Raw genomic sequence first — 16,119 nt, forward strand, 5'->3', positions numbered from 1 at the left:
GGGAGGAATGGAGGTAAAAGTGGCCTGGAGGTCAGAGCAGGATAGCAAGGAGGCAGACTTGACCCATCCCAGCAGTGCCAGAGCTCAGACACAGGCTCAGTGTTGTCTGGGGGTAGAAGGTGCGTTGAGCTTCTGAGACGCATAAAGACTGACGCTTTTACAGATGAGAGAGGTATTCGTTCCTAGCATCCAGCATGATGCCTGGCAAGGAGAAGGTGCTCAGTAAGTAGTTGTTGAATGAATGAATGCCTGCCTCCATCCTGATCCATGCACTGGGCATAGCCTGTCTTCCTCCCTCTGTCCAAAGGAGCACAGAGCAGTGTGCTCAGGACACATTCCAAACCCAATTTGTTATTCCTGATATTTTCCTCTCCTCATTGGAAACCAAGGGGTCAGGCTCATTCCCGGCCTTGAAATCACTAGCTTGCCCAGCCCGGTAAAGAACGTGCAGAGAGGCCTATGGGAAGGGGCCCTTCGAAAGCCTCAGGCCAGGCTGTTCCCGTCACTTCGGTGCTGGCTGCCAGTCTCTATCAGACTGCATCCCAGAGGCAGAGGCGTTTGACAAAGCCAGACCCAGAGACAGCAAGCCATCTGCTCATAGTCACACAGCAAGTTAGTGGCAGGAGGAAGACCAGAGCCAGGGCCCCTGGCTCCCAGCCAGGGCTGACCCCCTGCCCTGTGCGGCCCCTCCCGGGCCTCCTGGAACTGCTGTGGGGCTTCCACACACCCAGTCCCTTGGGCAGCACACTTACCCACCCGGCATTTGCCTCCCCAGGGGCTCACGAGCTGGAGCAGATGCAGCTCATCCTGGAGACCATCCCTGTGATCCGGGAGGAGGACAAGGACGAGCTGCTCAAGGTGATGCCCTCCTTCGTCAGCAGCACCTGGGAGGTGAAGAGGCCCCTGCGCAAGCTGCTCCCCGAAGTGAACAGTGAAGGTACCTGTGCCCACAGCCAGGCCCCATCTGCAGGCCGCGCTCTGCGTCCCCTTGGGGGCGGGGCAGATAGTGTCCTTCCAGAAGGACCAAGCATAGTCCTTAGCATAGACGTGAGGCCCCCTGGCAGCCAGCATTTGCTGGGGCTACTCCCAGATGATTAGCCCCTGGGATGTGGCCAGCAGGCAACCTCAAGGCATTCATTAGGGGTCCTCCATATCCCACCCCTGATTTGCCTCCTTTTCTTCTTGTCTTTCTCACGTGCTTCCTCCTTCTCCTCCTTCACCCCATTTACTTTTTCCCCCTTGGAAGGTATGGTGTGGTGCAGAGAACATGGGCTTTATCAGCTTGAGAGCCAAAGCCAGGCTCAATTCCTAGTTCTACCAGTGAGTGCCTAGCTCGTGGCCTTGGACAAGTTTCTTAACTTCTTTGCCTCTCAGTTTCCTTGACTATAAAATGGGCATAATAATACATATCACATAGGGTCGTTATGAGGGGTAAGTAAATAGGACCTGTAAGGCCCTGGGCATAGGGGGTTGCTCTGTCGTCTTAGATGTTACATTATCATTGGGCCTCAGACCTGTCAGAGGCTTCCTGAGGCAGCTTCTACAGCCGATTGTGAGAGAGACCAAAATTCTCAAGGCTCAAATAAGATTTAATTATTAAGAAAAAATAAATTAAGAAGTTTATTTCTCACCCTGGCCAGCGTTGCTAAGTGGTCAGAGCATCCGTCCATGGACTGAAGGGTTGTGGGATTGATTCCCAGTCAAGGGCAGGTACCTGGGTTGCAGGTTCATCTCTCAGCCCCGGTCAGAGCATGTGCAGGAGGCAATCAATCGATGTGTCTCTCTCAAGTTGATGTTTCTCACTCGCACTCTCTTCCCTACCCTCCCTCCCTTCTACTGTCTCCCTAAAAATCAATGGAAAAAATATCCATGGGTGAGGAGTAACACAAAAAAAGTTAACTTCTCTCTTATATAATAATCCAAAACCAGGCAGTCCAAGGCCAACATGGTGGACTTCTCTACAGCTGTCCAGGGGCCCAAGGTCCTTCTGTCTTGTTCTGCAGAGACTTTTGCAGGAGGTTTTCATGGGTCAGGCCTGGAAATGGGGTACACACATCACTTCGACCCCCATTCCACGGCCTCCGTCACAGCCACATCTAACCGCAGGGACAACCGGGAGGCGGGCCAGTGAGAGGCAGGTGGAGAGGGGCTTACATGGGGCACGACTGCCACCTTGAAGTGTGAGAGGGGCAGGTGTGGGGAAGAGAGAACAGCTGAGGGGGGGACCACAGAGGGCGGAGCTAGGCTCAGGGGTGGAGGGTAAAGGGACAGATGTAGGTTGGACAAAGAAAGGGTTTTTGAATATTAGGGCTTCCCAGGAGTGTCTGGGCACCTGTTAGACGACATGGAGAGGAAAGAGGAGACGCTTGCTAGTCAGTGGAGTGAACTTCAGGTAGGCACTGTCCGACTTCAGGGTTTGCTGGGTCTTTCTTAATAATGACGACAATGGTGATGGTGCCTTAAAGCTTTAACTCTCCATTTCCGTGTCAAAAGGTCCAGTGTCGTAGGGTGGGGCTGAGGGAGGGCCAGAGGCCCAAAGAGGGGAAGGTTTGCCCAGCCTGGAGCCCAGTGGCAGTGCCCAACCCTCCCCAGTCCTGGGCACCCGTGGGGCCAATCCTCTTTCAGGTCCGCAGCCCTTGGCCAGAAGCAGCCCTGAGCCCCAGAGCATTGGGGGTAATCAGAGTTGCCGCCGCTCCGCTGGCCTCTGTCTAAGGTTACAGAGCAGCACTGAGTTCCCCTGGGAGGCCGGTGACCCATCCCTTCCCCGAATCATTGATGAATTTCCCTGCCAGGAGCTCCAGGGCTGCGGGAGGGGCAGGGTAGCGGTGCGGCTGGGCCCCACGGGAGCCCCTCGGAGGGACAGCGTCCTGGGCCTTGAGCTCAGCTGCCTCCTCCCTCTGCGCCTGGGCCGTCACATAATAAGCCAGGTCAGGATTCCAGCGGGGCCTCCAGCCCTGAGAAGTCATGCCCACCCCAGGCCCCACCTTGCCCAGATAACGCAGCACCGAGCTCACGGGGCAACGGGGACCCTCCCTACTTAGGAAAAAGCATCAGCGCCTGTGCCCGAGCCGATGGCCAGCAGTGCGCACCCAGAGCACCCTGAGACCCTAACTTACTGTCATGCCGGCTGGCAAATGACTACTGACTGCTCAAGGCTTCCCTCCCCATCCCAGGTTCCAGATGCCAGGACTTCCCCTTGGCCCAGACACTAAAGGGTTTCTGCCTGGCACGGCCGGGTCTTCAGCCTGGTGGTGAAATATCCTGATGTTCACAGCCCTCCCCCATCTGACCGCACCTTCCCCGCTGGCTATGTCTCCTCTCATCACTCTTACACAGAGCCAGCTTCTCACCCTCGCCTTGTCAGCCCCACATGCATTTTCTCCCCCGTCTTCGAGTTTCAATTCAATTCCACAGACGTGGACCGAGTGCCTCCTCACAGTCCTTCTGGAGCAGAGTGCAGGCAATCCGCATTATTCACGGGTCCTGTCCGTATTTGCCAATGTGCCTGCCCGCTGATATTTGTTTTCAATCCCCCAAATCCATTCCCATCGCGCTCTCACTGCTGTTCGCTGACACGTGCAGAGCAGAACAGCCAGAAACCCCAGGGGCCCCACGTGCACGTGCCCCGCGGAGGCCCACGGAGGCCGCGCCCTGGGTCTGGTGCAGCCTCACTCTGCACACAAGCATCCTGTCCGGGGCCTCTGCAATGCCGCCTGTGTGCATGTTAGCACTTCTCAAAATACAGGTATGTTTGTATTGATTTCAGAGAGGAAGATGTAGCCTGCCTTTATGTGTTAGACCTCCTAGGGCAACATATGGTGGGAGGCGCGCTGGACATCAACTAGGAGCTCTGGCCTGTCAGGCCCTGTCCCACCCGCCTCACCTCCGTCACCTTCCTCTCAGGGGCTGATTACTGCTGGGAAGCAGGCTCCCCAGCCAGCCCAGCAGCACTCAACCCAGCACTGGGAGCAGGTGGAGAGAGACCCCAGCGTCCCTGAGTGAAGCCCCTTGCAGGTCCCATGCTGTCTCCTGGGGGACCCCAGTGGGAATGAGCCCCAGGTGCCCACAGGGGAACCTGCTCATAGATACATCCTCTACTGGATTCTTCCACACACACACACACACCCCCGCCCCTCCCAGTGCACTTCGGGGATCACCACCAGGTATCGACTTACACCTCAATTCTTGTCTCTGGAGAAATCAGCCTAAGGCAGAGTTCTAGCCCTGGACCTCCTGGCACCAGCCACGACCTTGAGCATGCCCCTCTCCCGCTCTGGGCCTCTCTTACTTAGATTTGTGGGTCAAAAAGCAGCATCAGCCCCGAATTTGTCGCTGGATTGTGGTGAGGATCATGAGAAAGAAAATGACTAAAAACCTTTTCACAAACGGAAAAGTACACAGGACCGTCGCCACGCTGTGGGGTCTCCTTCTCAGGGTGGCAGCGGCAACCAATGACCTTCCTGTCCGGCTCTGCTCCACAGCCATCGACTTTCTGGAGAAGATCCTGACCTTTAACCCCATGGATCGCCTCACAGCCGAGATGGGGCTGCAGCACCCCTACATGAGCCCGTACTCATGCCCCGAGGACGAGCCCACCTCCCAGCACCCCTTCCGCATTGAGGATGAGATCGACGACATCCTGCTGATGGCCGCCAGCCAGAGCCAGCTCTCCGCCTGGGACAGGTGTGGTGCCAGGCGTGTCCCGCCCTGGAGTCTAGAGCCCCCGTTCCAGTCCTCCCATTGCTATTTGCCTCTGATTCTGGGTGGCCTTTCCCTCTATCTCCCTCGTTGTCTAGCCCTGGGGCGCTTTCCCCAACTTACCTGCCAGCCTTTCCCTCTCCCATGCCCTGGCACTCAGTACAGGAGCAGCCCGTCTTACATGTGGCCCAGGGCCCTTCCTTTGGCACCACCAGCTCCCCCTCCCGCCATGGACCAGGCTCAGTGCAGTGTTCCGCTAGCGTTGAATGAGGGCCCCCTGCAGGAGCTGCCTTCTGGCGGGCTGGGAATTTGCCCTGGAAACGTCAACTGCAGCCACACAAGGCAAGAGAACAGTGTGGAATTTACCGCCACGCAGCACACCCCCGTGTCCACCTCCTCTGCACCTCTGCAGAGTGCCGTTAGGCGGGGTACCGTTATTGGCATTGCCCACTGGCACAGGAGACAGCTACAGCGCAGAGGGGGTAGAGACTGGCATCGTGTCACACAGCGGATACTGGGCCCACCTGGGGTTCTCCCCAATCTGCATCCCTGTCAGACACTGCTAAGCCAGTGGTCGGCAAACTCATTAGTCAACAGAGCCAAATATCAACAGTACAACGATTGAAATTTCTTTGGAGAGCCAAATTTTTTAAACTTAAACTATGTAGGTAGGTACATTGTTATTAACTTAATTAGGGTACTCCTTCAATCGCACTGTACGTGCGCGCCCGCACGTGGTATTTTGTGGAAGAGCCACACTCAAGGGGCCAAAGAGCCTCATGTGGCTCGCGAGCCACGTTTGCCGACCACGGTGCTAAGCAGTGACAGGACTCTTTCCTGCTAAACTGGGCTGGGGATCAGAATCCTCTCAACACATGTGCCCCGACGTCACTACCAACAAATCAGAGTTGGACAGGAGTTACTTTTTAGGGAGATACTTTCGAAAACAGGTACTTTAAGCAGTCTCCCTGTAGGTAAGGCATCCCTGATCTCCTCGGTCCCTTCCTGGTCTGGTGGTCTCAGGTCACGCAGCTAAACGTGTGGGCATCGCCATCTGCCTTCCTGGGAGCCACAGCTGATGGCTGCTCGATCCAGTACCAAAGTCGAGGGCTTCGCAGCGAGGACTCCGAGGGCGCCAAGGGGGAGCCCCGTTGCGGTGGGAGTGTGAGAGCAGTTACATACGTGACAGAGAAGCAATTCCTCCTTTCCAGTCCTGTGACAGTTGGTGGGTTTCAGATGAAGGAGGCAGCAGGGGAAGGCCATGCCCCACGGCCGGTTTGGACAGGTTACTGGGTTGTCCGCGTGGGTGGTTGGCATCAAGCGTTGCCAGCAAATGGAGATTAAGGCGAACTCCCTTCTGCTGACCCCTGTGCATGGCCTGCCCTTGACCCTGGTCCCTGCAGCCCCGCCCCCTCCAGGCCACAGTAGTTAGGAACTTACTGGGACGTGAGCTCGGGAGGACAGGGATTGTGCTGTTTGGTTCGCTGCTGTGTCTGGCCAGGCCTAGAGCAGGGCCTGCTCCGGAGCAGGTGCTCGGGAACTGTGTGCAGGGTAGCGAATGCATACCAAGGACACCAGGGTAAGGCTACAGTGCCCCACCCCGAGCCCTGGCGCCTCGCCCTTGCCCTGTCCCATCGCCCTCCCCGCTTGCAGCGCGGTGGGGACAGGAGCTGGAGGGATAGGCTGGGGACCCAATCCCCCGTCCGTCTGCACCCCTGCAGGTACCCCGTGAGCCTGTCATCCGACCTGGAGTGGCGGCCCGACCGGTGCCCGGACGCGAGCGAGGTGCAGCGGGACCCGCGCGCGGGCTCGGCGCCGGCGGAGGACGTGCAGGTGGACCCGCGCAAGGACTCGCAGAGCAGCTCGGCGGAGCGCTTCCTGGAGCAGTCGCACTCGTCCATGGAGCGCTCCTGCGACTACAAGGTGGGGTCGCCGTCCTACCTGGACAAGCTGCTGTGGCGCGACGGCAAGCCGCACCACTACTCGGAGCCCAAGCTCATCCTGGACCTGTCGCACTGGAAGCAGGCGGCCGGCGCGCCCCCCGCCGCCGCCGCCGGGGCCGCGGACGAGGCCGGGGACCTGGACGCCGGGGCGCGCCGCGAGGAGGACGAGCCGGCCAGCCTCTTCCTGGAGATCGCGCAGTGGGTGCGGAGCACGCAGGGCGGCCAGGAGCCAGCCAGCCCGCCCCGCGAGGCGCCCGAGCGCCGCCCGCCCGCCTCCCCGCCCGGCCGCCCGGCCCCCGCGGACGACGGCGGCGCCAGCCCCCAGTTCGACCTGGACGTGTTCATCTCCCGCGCCCTGAAACTCTGCACCAAGCCCGAGGACCTGCCGGACAACAAGCTGGGCGACCTCAACGGCACGTGCATCCCCGAGTGCCCTGCAGATCTTGTGCAGACAGACACCTTCTCCAAAGAACGGTGGTGAGGCCGCAGGGGGGCGCCCCAGGCCCCTGCACCCCCCTCCGCCCCCCCGCGGGAGGCCACCCAGGGAAGGCGGGCCTGGTGGGAGGAGGCGGCTGACCCCCTGGCACCTCCACCCCCTGGGGGTTAGCAGGACACAGGAAGGATCCGAGGAGCGAGAGGAATGTCCATTTCTTAAACTGCCTTAATAACTAGCCTTTAAGCTCTGGGAGCGGGTTTAGACAGGAGCCTAGTTTGGGGGTGGGTCCCTTTCGCAGCGAAGAGGAGGGCCCTCGCGTCTTGGCGTGCAGGGAGGAAGCCCGCAGGCCCCACCCGGGTGGGGAGAGGCCGCGGAGTCTGGCAGGCTGGTGTAGACACCCACTGGCCCAATGAGCCTCAACCGACAGACACGGGAAGACAGTGAGAACCAGAGAAGCAGAGTCCAGCCAGGGTCCGGGCAAGCCTCAGTCCCAGCCTCCCGGCCCCAGGCCAGTGTCTGTCCACTACACAGTGTCTTCCTCGGCTGGGGTCCCGCTGGCTCTGCAGTCAGCAAAGTTAGTGCAAGATGTACCTTCCCTGCCCATCACCATGTTCTTTTCTCCCGAGCTATGTGTCTTGTATTCCAACATGGGAAACTGAGCCAGTTTCTTTCCCCCGAATCAAGCGTATTACTCCGGTGCCTCAAATACATCACTTCTCATTTGCCAGGCCCCTGCATTTGCCTCACTCCTGAGTGATCTGGAATCCTTGTTTAGATCAGACCAGTTTGGGGCCTGTGGGTAACAGAACTCATTCTCCCAGGCCTGGGCACGCCCCTTCTTCCAGAACCCCTCACGCGCTTTCCTGACATGTATGCAGACACAGACATAGCCCTCGTTCCCAAGGGCTGCCACATGGGTGAGTGTGACGATAGCAATTCCATGAATCCCTCCAAGACCCCCACCCCCACACCCAATGAGGGGCTCACCATAGAGCAAATGTTAGGAGAGAGGATTTCGGATTAATGCATCCTTATCAGGCTTCGTTCATACTGCCCTTGGTTCTGATCACCCATTAACCCCAGCAAAGAGTAGGCCCCGAAGAAGTGCATTGGGGAGCAAGTGGCCTGGGGACAAGGAATCCAGGGAGGTAGCAATGTGTGAAGGGGGGCGGGGGTGCCAACCGTGAGGACCCTGGGGGGTCAGGCAGGAGCATGGAGACCCCAAAGGAAGGGGTTCCAAGCCACCTTCTAGTTCAGGCCAGGATGAGTTTGGAACTTGCAAACCCAGAGGTGCCCTCGCCCACGGAGCCTGGGGTGATGGTGTGTGGGCACAGCAGACCCTCTGCAGAAGCGCCGTGCCGTTTCCATCACTGGTGTCCAGCTCCACCCCTCCCCCACCCCAACACGCCCAGAGACACCCACAGGAAGTCTGGACACTCTAAGCGGGAGGTCCCCCCGTCTTGGTCTTGGCTGTGTTCACCCTCACCTTAACAGCACCTTAAATCTAATCTGCTAAGTAGGATTTGTACATTGAAACCTGCAACATACTAGAAACTTATATTTAAAAACAGAATTAATCACACTGACCGATTTTTAAATGGAAAATATGTACATATGAAGTATTCGTTTTTTGTTTTTTGTTTTTTTTTAAAAGATAAGGAAATGTACACTGCTCCTCATGTGCCATTTGTCCTCAGAGGGCGGCTTTACATTTTTGGTAAAGGAACAAGCTGCTGACCTTGACCAGAAGTTCATATATAATTGTTATTACAGAGGAATTGTTATTACTACTCAAGTTTTAAAAAAAAATCTATTAAGCATTATTAAACTTGATCAGGATGGGCCAAATAAAGTTATATTGGAACATGGATTCATTTCTTCGTTTGCCTATTATCTCATTCATGTATGTTATCTGATCTTGTCTTTAGCTGTGGGTGATTCATCGAGCCGGGCTGGCTTCTCCCTGCACCCGTGAAGGCTGGTGTTTGGAGGGATTGCAGTTGGAGGAGAGATGAGAACCTACACAGATTGGTAGTCAGGAAAGTGATTCCAGAATCATCTGGGTCTGGCCTGGTGTTTATAGTGTAGATTTCAAACCAAATCTAGGAGCCAATTCCAGACCTTCTGACCAAGACTCATCCTTTCCTCCAGTGACAAAAAGGTGCCAACATCATGAGATCTGGGGGATCCAGCCACCCAGAAATACCAGCCTAAGCCACACCTTACAGAGGCCTGAGATTCCACCCATCTGAAGTTCACCCTTTTGTAATACCTGTGTCAAAGCACTAGCCCAAACTTCATTCCTTATTCCACAAGTATAAGTGAAGACAGTAGAGAGGGTTTTAATAATTGGTTTCTGTTTATTTTGATTTCCCTGAAAGACCTTTTGATTAAAGGAACTCTCTACTGTTGAAATGCATCTGAGCCAAGAGGAGCATTCTGTTAAGCCAATTGGGATTCTCTCCAAAGTGTCAGTGGAGAGTAACTATCTCCCAGCTGGGCAGATGCAAATGAAGAGAGTGGCCCCAAGCCAGGGCAGAGTCCTGGTTGAAATTTTGTATTTGAGAAGCCTTGAGGCCTGGGGCTGCTAGAATGTAGAAAATAGGGTTTGAGGCAGAAGGAATTGAGAATCCCTAATAGCAAACAGCACTAAAAAGTGTCCCCTCCTGCCCGGCCAGCATGGCTCAGTGGTTGAGCATCAACCTAGGAACCAGGAGGTCACGGTTTAATTCCTGGTCAGGGCACATGCCCAGGTTGCAGGTTCGATCCCCAGTGTGGGGCGTGTAGGAGGCAGCCGATCAATGATTCTGTCTCATCATTGATGTTTCTATCTCTCTCTCTTTTTCTCCCTTCATCTCTGAAATCAATTTAAAAAAATTTTTTTAATGTGTCCCCTCCCACGGGAATTGCATGAGGACATACTTAATTCTCCCAGCAGCAATGTGTGACAACACATGGTAAGTACTATCAACCAGGGAACCTCACCTGAGCACTGAACCTCACCCGAGTTTTTATTGGAGATCGTTCGTGTAGGGCTCTGTGACTGATCTGAGTTACTCAGCCTCCAGTCCCTCAGAGATCAAACTGATGCAGCAGGGCCCAGGGCAAAAACACTCTTACAGGCAGGATATTACAAGGGCTCAAAGGTTATCGCAGGGGAGCCAGTGAAGGCAGAACTAAATATCTGCCTTCCAGATCAACCGAAGGACTTGTATGCATGCATATAAGCACAACCAATGGACACAAAACTCTGGGGGGGTGAGGGCATGTATGGGAGTGGGGTGGGGTGGGGGGCAATGGTAAGATATGTACACATATAATACCTTAATTAAAAAATTAAAATAAAATCTATACTAATAAAAGGGTAATATGCTAATTAGACCAGACATCTTCCGGACATCTTTCAGACATCCTTCCGGACAAAGCCATAGTGGCAGGGGCCGAGGCAGAGGTGGTTAGGGGTGATCAGCTGGCATGGGGGAGCAGTTAGGGGGCGATCAGGTCGGCAGGGGGGAGCAGTTAGGGGGCGATCAGGCTGGCAGGCAGAGGCAGTTAGGAGCAATTAGGCCAGCAGGGGAGCAGTTAGGAGCATCATCAGGCCATCAGGCAGAGGTGGTTAGGGGTGATCAGGCAGGCAGAAAGGCGAGCAGTTAGGAGCCAATGGTCCTGTGGGATCGGGCCTAAACTGACAGTTGGACATCCCCCGAGGGGTCCTGGATTGGAGAGGGTGCACCCTGGGCTGAGTGGACCCCCTGCCCCATGCACGAATTTCGTGCACTGGGCCTCTAGTAAAATAATAATTTTTAAAAATAAATAAATAAATAAATAAATAAATAAATAAATAAATAAATAAATATCTGCCTTCCTTTAGAGCAGGGGTGGGGAACCTGTTTTCTGCCAAGGGCCATTTGGATACTTATAACACCATTCATGGGCCATACAACATTATTAACTTAAAAATTAGCCTGCTACATTTGGTCAAACATTTAATTAACTCACCCCTAATGCCTTGTCAGGGCCCGACCAAATGATTTCGTGGGCCCCTGCTTTAGAATATACAAGGTTTGAGAAACTAGGGTCTGCTGAGTTAACCTCTACTACTGACTTTGAATACAGCTGTGTCTCCTGTACTTCTAAAGTTGTGTGAGAGTGTGTCTCATGTGAACATTACAGCAAAGATGAGGCAACACAGAAATCTTGTTTGGTAGAATATACCTACATATTTTTTAAGAGCATGCAGCATTATTAAAATATAATAAGCCCTAGCCGGTTTGGCTCAGTGGTTAGAGTATAGGCCTGCAGACTGAAGGGTCCTAGTTTTGATTCCCGTCAAGGCACATACCTCAGTTACAGGCTTGGGCCCTGGTTGGGGCACAGGCAGGAGGCAACCAATTGCTGTGTCTCTCTCACATCAATGTGTGTGTGTTTTTCTCTCTCTCTCCCCCTCCCTTCTACTCTCTCTGAAAATCAATGGAAAAAATATCCTCGGGTGAGGATTTACAAATAATATAATAATAGTAATAACATGTATGCTGACGCAGGTGTTAGGCAATCTAACACCTGAGATGCCTTTCCTTATTGAATCATGGTTGCCCGTGGAAGCCAAGCTTGTCAACAGATTTGCAAGCTAGCTCCCTGCTCATTCTGTCATGGTTATTACCACGGGGGCAATCACGGCACAGGCATGATGGATTGCTTTAGGAAGCTTCATTTTCACCTGCCTCCGAGCTGTCCTGAACGCCGAGCTGAGGGCTTCAGAGTTCCGTGGCCGAGGGAGCTCTCTGGCGGTGCAGCCCCCTGCGGGATGGCCACGCAAACCAGGAGGCAAGACTGAGACCTGAGGGGTCAACCTCAGGCTGAGCCATGCCCTGCCCCAACCCTCGGAAGATGGTTCTCTGGGGGCTCTGGAGGTGAGAAGGAAGAGATCAGATCCTCACTTATGGGCTCCAAACAGTTATGATTAGAAGGTGCGATGGTTCATTTTATGTGCCAACTTGATTGGGCCACGGCGCCTGGATATTTAGTCAAATATTATTCTGGATGTTTCTGTGAGACTGTCTTTGGATGAGATGAACATTGAAAGCAGATTGCCTTGCATTAATATGGGCGGGCCTCATCCCATCAGTTGAAGTCCTGAATAGAACAAAAAAGACTGACCTCCCGTGAGCAAGAAGAATTTTGCCAGCTGACGACCTTCGGACTTCAACTGCAATATCAGCTCTTCCCTCCCATTCTACAGATTTCAAGTTTGCCAGCCTCCATAATTGTGTGAGCCAATTCTTTAAAATAAACCTCTCTCACCCCCTGGCTAGTGCTGCTCAATGGTTGAAACATCGGCCTGCATACCGCAGGGTCATGGGTTTGATTCCCGGTCTAGGGCATGTATCTGGGTTGTGGGTTTGATCCCCAGCCCCAGTTGGGGCACATGTGGGAGGCAATCAATTGATGTGTCTCTCACATCGATGCTTCTCTCTGCCCCACACCCCCTTCCGTTCTCTCTAAAAAAAATCAATGGAAAAAATATACTTGGGTGAGGATTAACAAAAAATAAAAAATAAATAAAATAAATATCTCGATAGATAGATAGATAGATAGATAGATAGATAGATATCCTGTGACCTTGATATAACTCCCTTCGTGTGCATCTCCCTTGAGGGGACTCTGAGAAGAGCCTTGACTCAGCTGCCTTCCTCTGGCTGAGCGCCCACACCTGACCTGGATGTGGGGGCAGCTCTATCCCCCAGCATTCATGAACACTTTGGCAAAGGGAGCTCATCACCACAGCGCCCCCCCCCCCACCCCCAATGAGCAGCACTTTGAGAAAAGGGAGGAAGCTCAGTTGTTCCTTGAGGTGAAGGGCTCTCGTAAGGCTTTAGACAAAGGCCACATGGACCAGAGTTGGATGCACCCAACCATGGGAGAGTAATGAATGACAGGTGGGAGGGGACGATGTGGAGGGACCTCGGAGGCCAACCTCATCTCCTCCACAGTTCTTTCTGCGTGGGGTTGACTGGACCTGAGCGGGGCAGAGGTCAGTCAATGCCAAGAGGAGTCCCTTTAGCTAAGCACATACACAGCATCTGACATTCTCACTGGGAACAGACATCCCGAGACCAAGGACATCAGGTTATTGGTGTAATTAAACTTCCATCAAAATCTGTGAGCATGGGAGTTTATCCGGCCAACAAATGTCCCCTGACCGTAGGAGGGAGAGGAGCCACAGCTGTTTGTACCCAATGGATCACACTAAATTAATCACATTACACTGGACAGCTAAGCCAATACCCTCAGGGAGTTTAAATACGATCAGAGGTGTTAGAGCAGAAAGAGACATCCTAATGCATCCAACCCCTCACCCTAGAAAGAAGGTTGTAAGTTCAGAGAGTCCGGTGACAGGGACAAGGTCAAGGTCATGTACCACGCTGGTGGCTCCTGGCTCATAATCTACTGCTCTTCCTTGGGATGCCTTACCTTGGGACACGAGGCATTCACTGTGGTTGGCTATTCAAAAGCCATTTCCAACACCCTTTTCACCTTGTCCACCTCCCTCCCTGAGAACTTGAAATGCAGCCGGTCAGGAGTGAGATGTCCTGCAAGTCTCAAATACACACCAGATTGTAAAGACTTAGTATCCCCCGAAGGGTGTAAAATATCTTATTCATAATTATTTGTATCGATTACATATTAAAACAATAACATCTTGATATCATGTATTAAATAAAACATGTTAAAACTAACGTCACTGGTCTCTTTTGACGTTTTTTTAGTGTGGCCGGCTAACACAAAAGTTTTAAATTACATAGGTGACTCACACGTACTTCTATTTGACAGCATAGAATGCCATGATCCGATTAAGCCCTTAATCCCTTTACAGCAATATTTCATTTCAGCAAGGTCTTCATCTTCTCACACAAAAGGAGGAACCCTCACAGGAGAACTCCAAGCCCCTCGCCGTCTTTGGTCGCTTCCAAATCAAATCGAATCATAAAAGCATTGGCTTCTTGTCTTAAAGACTGTTTGCAAACCCACTTAAACTGCCCTAAACAAACAAAAAGAAGTATTTATTAAACAGATACAATAGTGTCTCTCGATCTGAAGGCAAGAAGCAGGATCGAGCCTCATGGGGGACTACACATAAGCCCTTGAGAAGCCAGGAATCAAGGTTCCTCCCTTTGCAAACGGCTTTGTTATCTCATGTTGGCCAATCCACTTTCATTTCACTTGAAGGCCTGAACCTGAACATCCTTCTACTTCATCTGAGTTTAGCAAAATCAATCACTGAAGTCACCAGTGCAGAGTAGAGGATCAAGATGACCTGCTCACCAGATTACAGGTAATTTATTTTATCTCCCCTTGCTGCCAGACGGTGCATTTTCATTTGGGTCCCGTGGCTCTGAGCTGTGATTTATTTATTAGACTTGACAATGAGATGAGTCTGCCTCGTGCATGCAGAGGAAATTTCCGTCTGAACCTGACAGTGGAAGGAGCTGCTTCCAAGGATGGCCACTGATTTCGTGGGAGGTGAGCCTCCTCGCACTCAGGGAGCTCAGTTTTCTGCTTGCAAAGTTGGGTCAAAAAAGATAACTCATCATTGCAAAGATCTACATCTATGGAGGACTGTGGAAATAAAACTTCACCTCTTAAAAAGCCTAACAGAACCTGGTCAGATAGAAATGCAGCCACGGCTAGACCTCTCATGACACTGGCAGGTGTTCCCAAATGGAGTGAACAGAGCTCCACAGAGAAGACCCCCTCTCCCCCTCTCCAGTCTGTCCTACTCCAGTCGGTCCCAGAGTGCCAGTGTCTCTCACATCACAGCCATTCCATTATTGCATGCGACCTGGAAGGAACAACACCTTGCACAAGCATGAGATCCCTCACCAGCTTAGCTAGATTGAGAGCAAGGCCCGAGAGAAAGGGACAGAAGTCATAGTAGTTTATATGAGACTAGAGGCCTGGTGCACGAAATTCGTGCATGGGTAGGGTCCCTAGGCCTGGCCAGAAATGAGGGCCGATCTGTGGGGCGACCAGCAGGGCGATCGGGGTGGGGTGGGGAGGCTGCACCAGCCCGCTCACTAGCTGGCCCCACCCCCCACCGCTGCCCATTTGCCAGCCAGCCCTGCCCCCCACCGCCACCGCTGGTTACCTCCCTCTGCAGGGCAACTGGCGGAGCAATTGGGAGGGCCCCCGCTGGCATCCACCTTGGCTGGCCTGGGGTGGCCTCCCTAGGTTGGCCTGGTTACTGATCTGAAGCCCTGTCCTGGATCTTTCCTCGGTAGTGAAGCCTGAGTTGATCATTGCTCCTTCTAAACATGATAGCTCCACATTTCCCAGGCCCACTAGCCTGAGAGCTAAGCCAGCCTTGTGGTAGCGAGAACAACAGGGACGGCATTTCTTGTCTCTTCTCTGGCCCAATAGTGCGGCACTTCCAGCCTTAGCCAATCTCTTCTCCACGCGCGCACCGACCACACCACCTTGGCCACTGTGACACCTCCCATGTCCCCTCCTCACCTCAGGCTCTGAAAGGCCAAGTTCACTGTCAAGACCAAAGGGACCTAATGTCCACGGGCAGCTGCCAGGGCAGCAGAAGCTCCAGGGAAGTTATGGTGAAGCCCTACTCAAAGCTCCTTCCTGTGGCTTCAAGGGGGGAGGGGGGGCCGGGGCTCAGAAATCCCCTAAATATAGCCATTTTACTCTTTCCTGCCTCTTCCTACGACTCCAAGACTCCCTTCCTTTAGAGCAGGAGGCGGGGGGCGGGCGGGGGGGGGGTCCTGCCCACAGGCATATAAGGTCCTCGAAACCATTGGTCTGGCTCTGCCAAGGCATTAGGGGTGAGTTAATTAAATGCTTGACCAAATACAGCAGGCTAATGTTTAAGTTGATCATTTTGTATGGCCTTTGAATGATGTCATGAATATCCAAATGGCCCTTGGCAGAAAAAAGGTTCCCCACCCCTGCCTTAGAGGGAGGGAGGAGAACTGGGGCGAGCTCAGTCCCCTGAAGCAACGGCTCCTAGCAAGGCCCTCCCACCCGCCTCTGAGC

The 16,119-nt window shown here is 53.6% G+C and overlaps 1 protein-coding gene across 2 annotated transcripts in view; it reads left to right on the plus strand.

The window, feature by feature from the left end:
* Positions 1 to 7,166, plus strand: part of MAPK4 (mitogen-activated protein kinase 4) — a gene marked incomplete at its 5' end in the record, with an annotated part of 39,730 nt that extends 32,564 nt beyond the window's left edge. Inside the window, 3 exons of one of the 2 annotated variants that reach the window (XM_079784955.1) lie at positions 776 to 937; positions 4,482 to 4,683; positions 6,420 to 7,166. In XM_079784955.1, the coding sequence (XP_079641081.1) occupies positions 776 to 937; positions 4,482 to 4,683; positions 6,420 to 7,122 (1,067 nt within the window). In that variant the 3' untranslated portion in view covers positions 7,123 to 7,166. Of the gene's footprint in view, positions 1 to 775; positions 938 to 4,481; positions 4,696 to 6,419 lie in introns of both variants that reach the window. The other variant, XM_079784954.1, reaches the window with a different exon arrangement.
* Positions 7,167 to 16,119: the final 8,953 nt, after the last annotated feature.

The sequence above is a fragment of the Cnephaeus nilssonii genome, assembly GCF_951640355.1.
Source record: "Cnephaeus nilssonii genome assembly, chromosome: 11".
Taxonomy (NCBI): Eukaryota; Metazoa; Chordata; class Mammalia; order Chiroptera; family Vespertilionidae; genus Cnephaeus; species Cnephaeus nilssonii.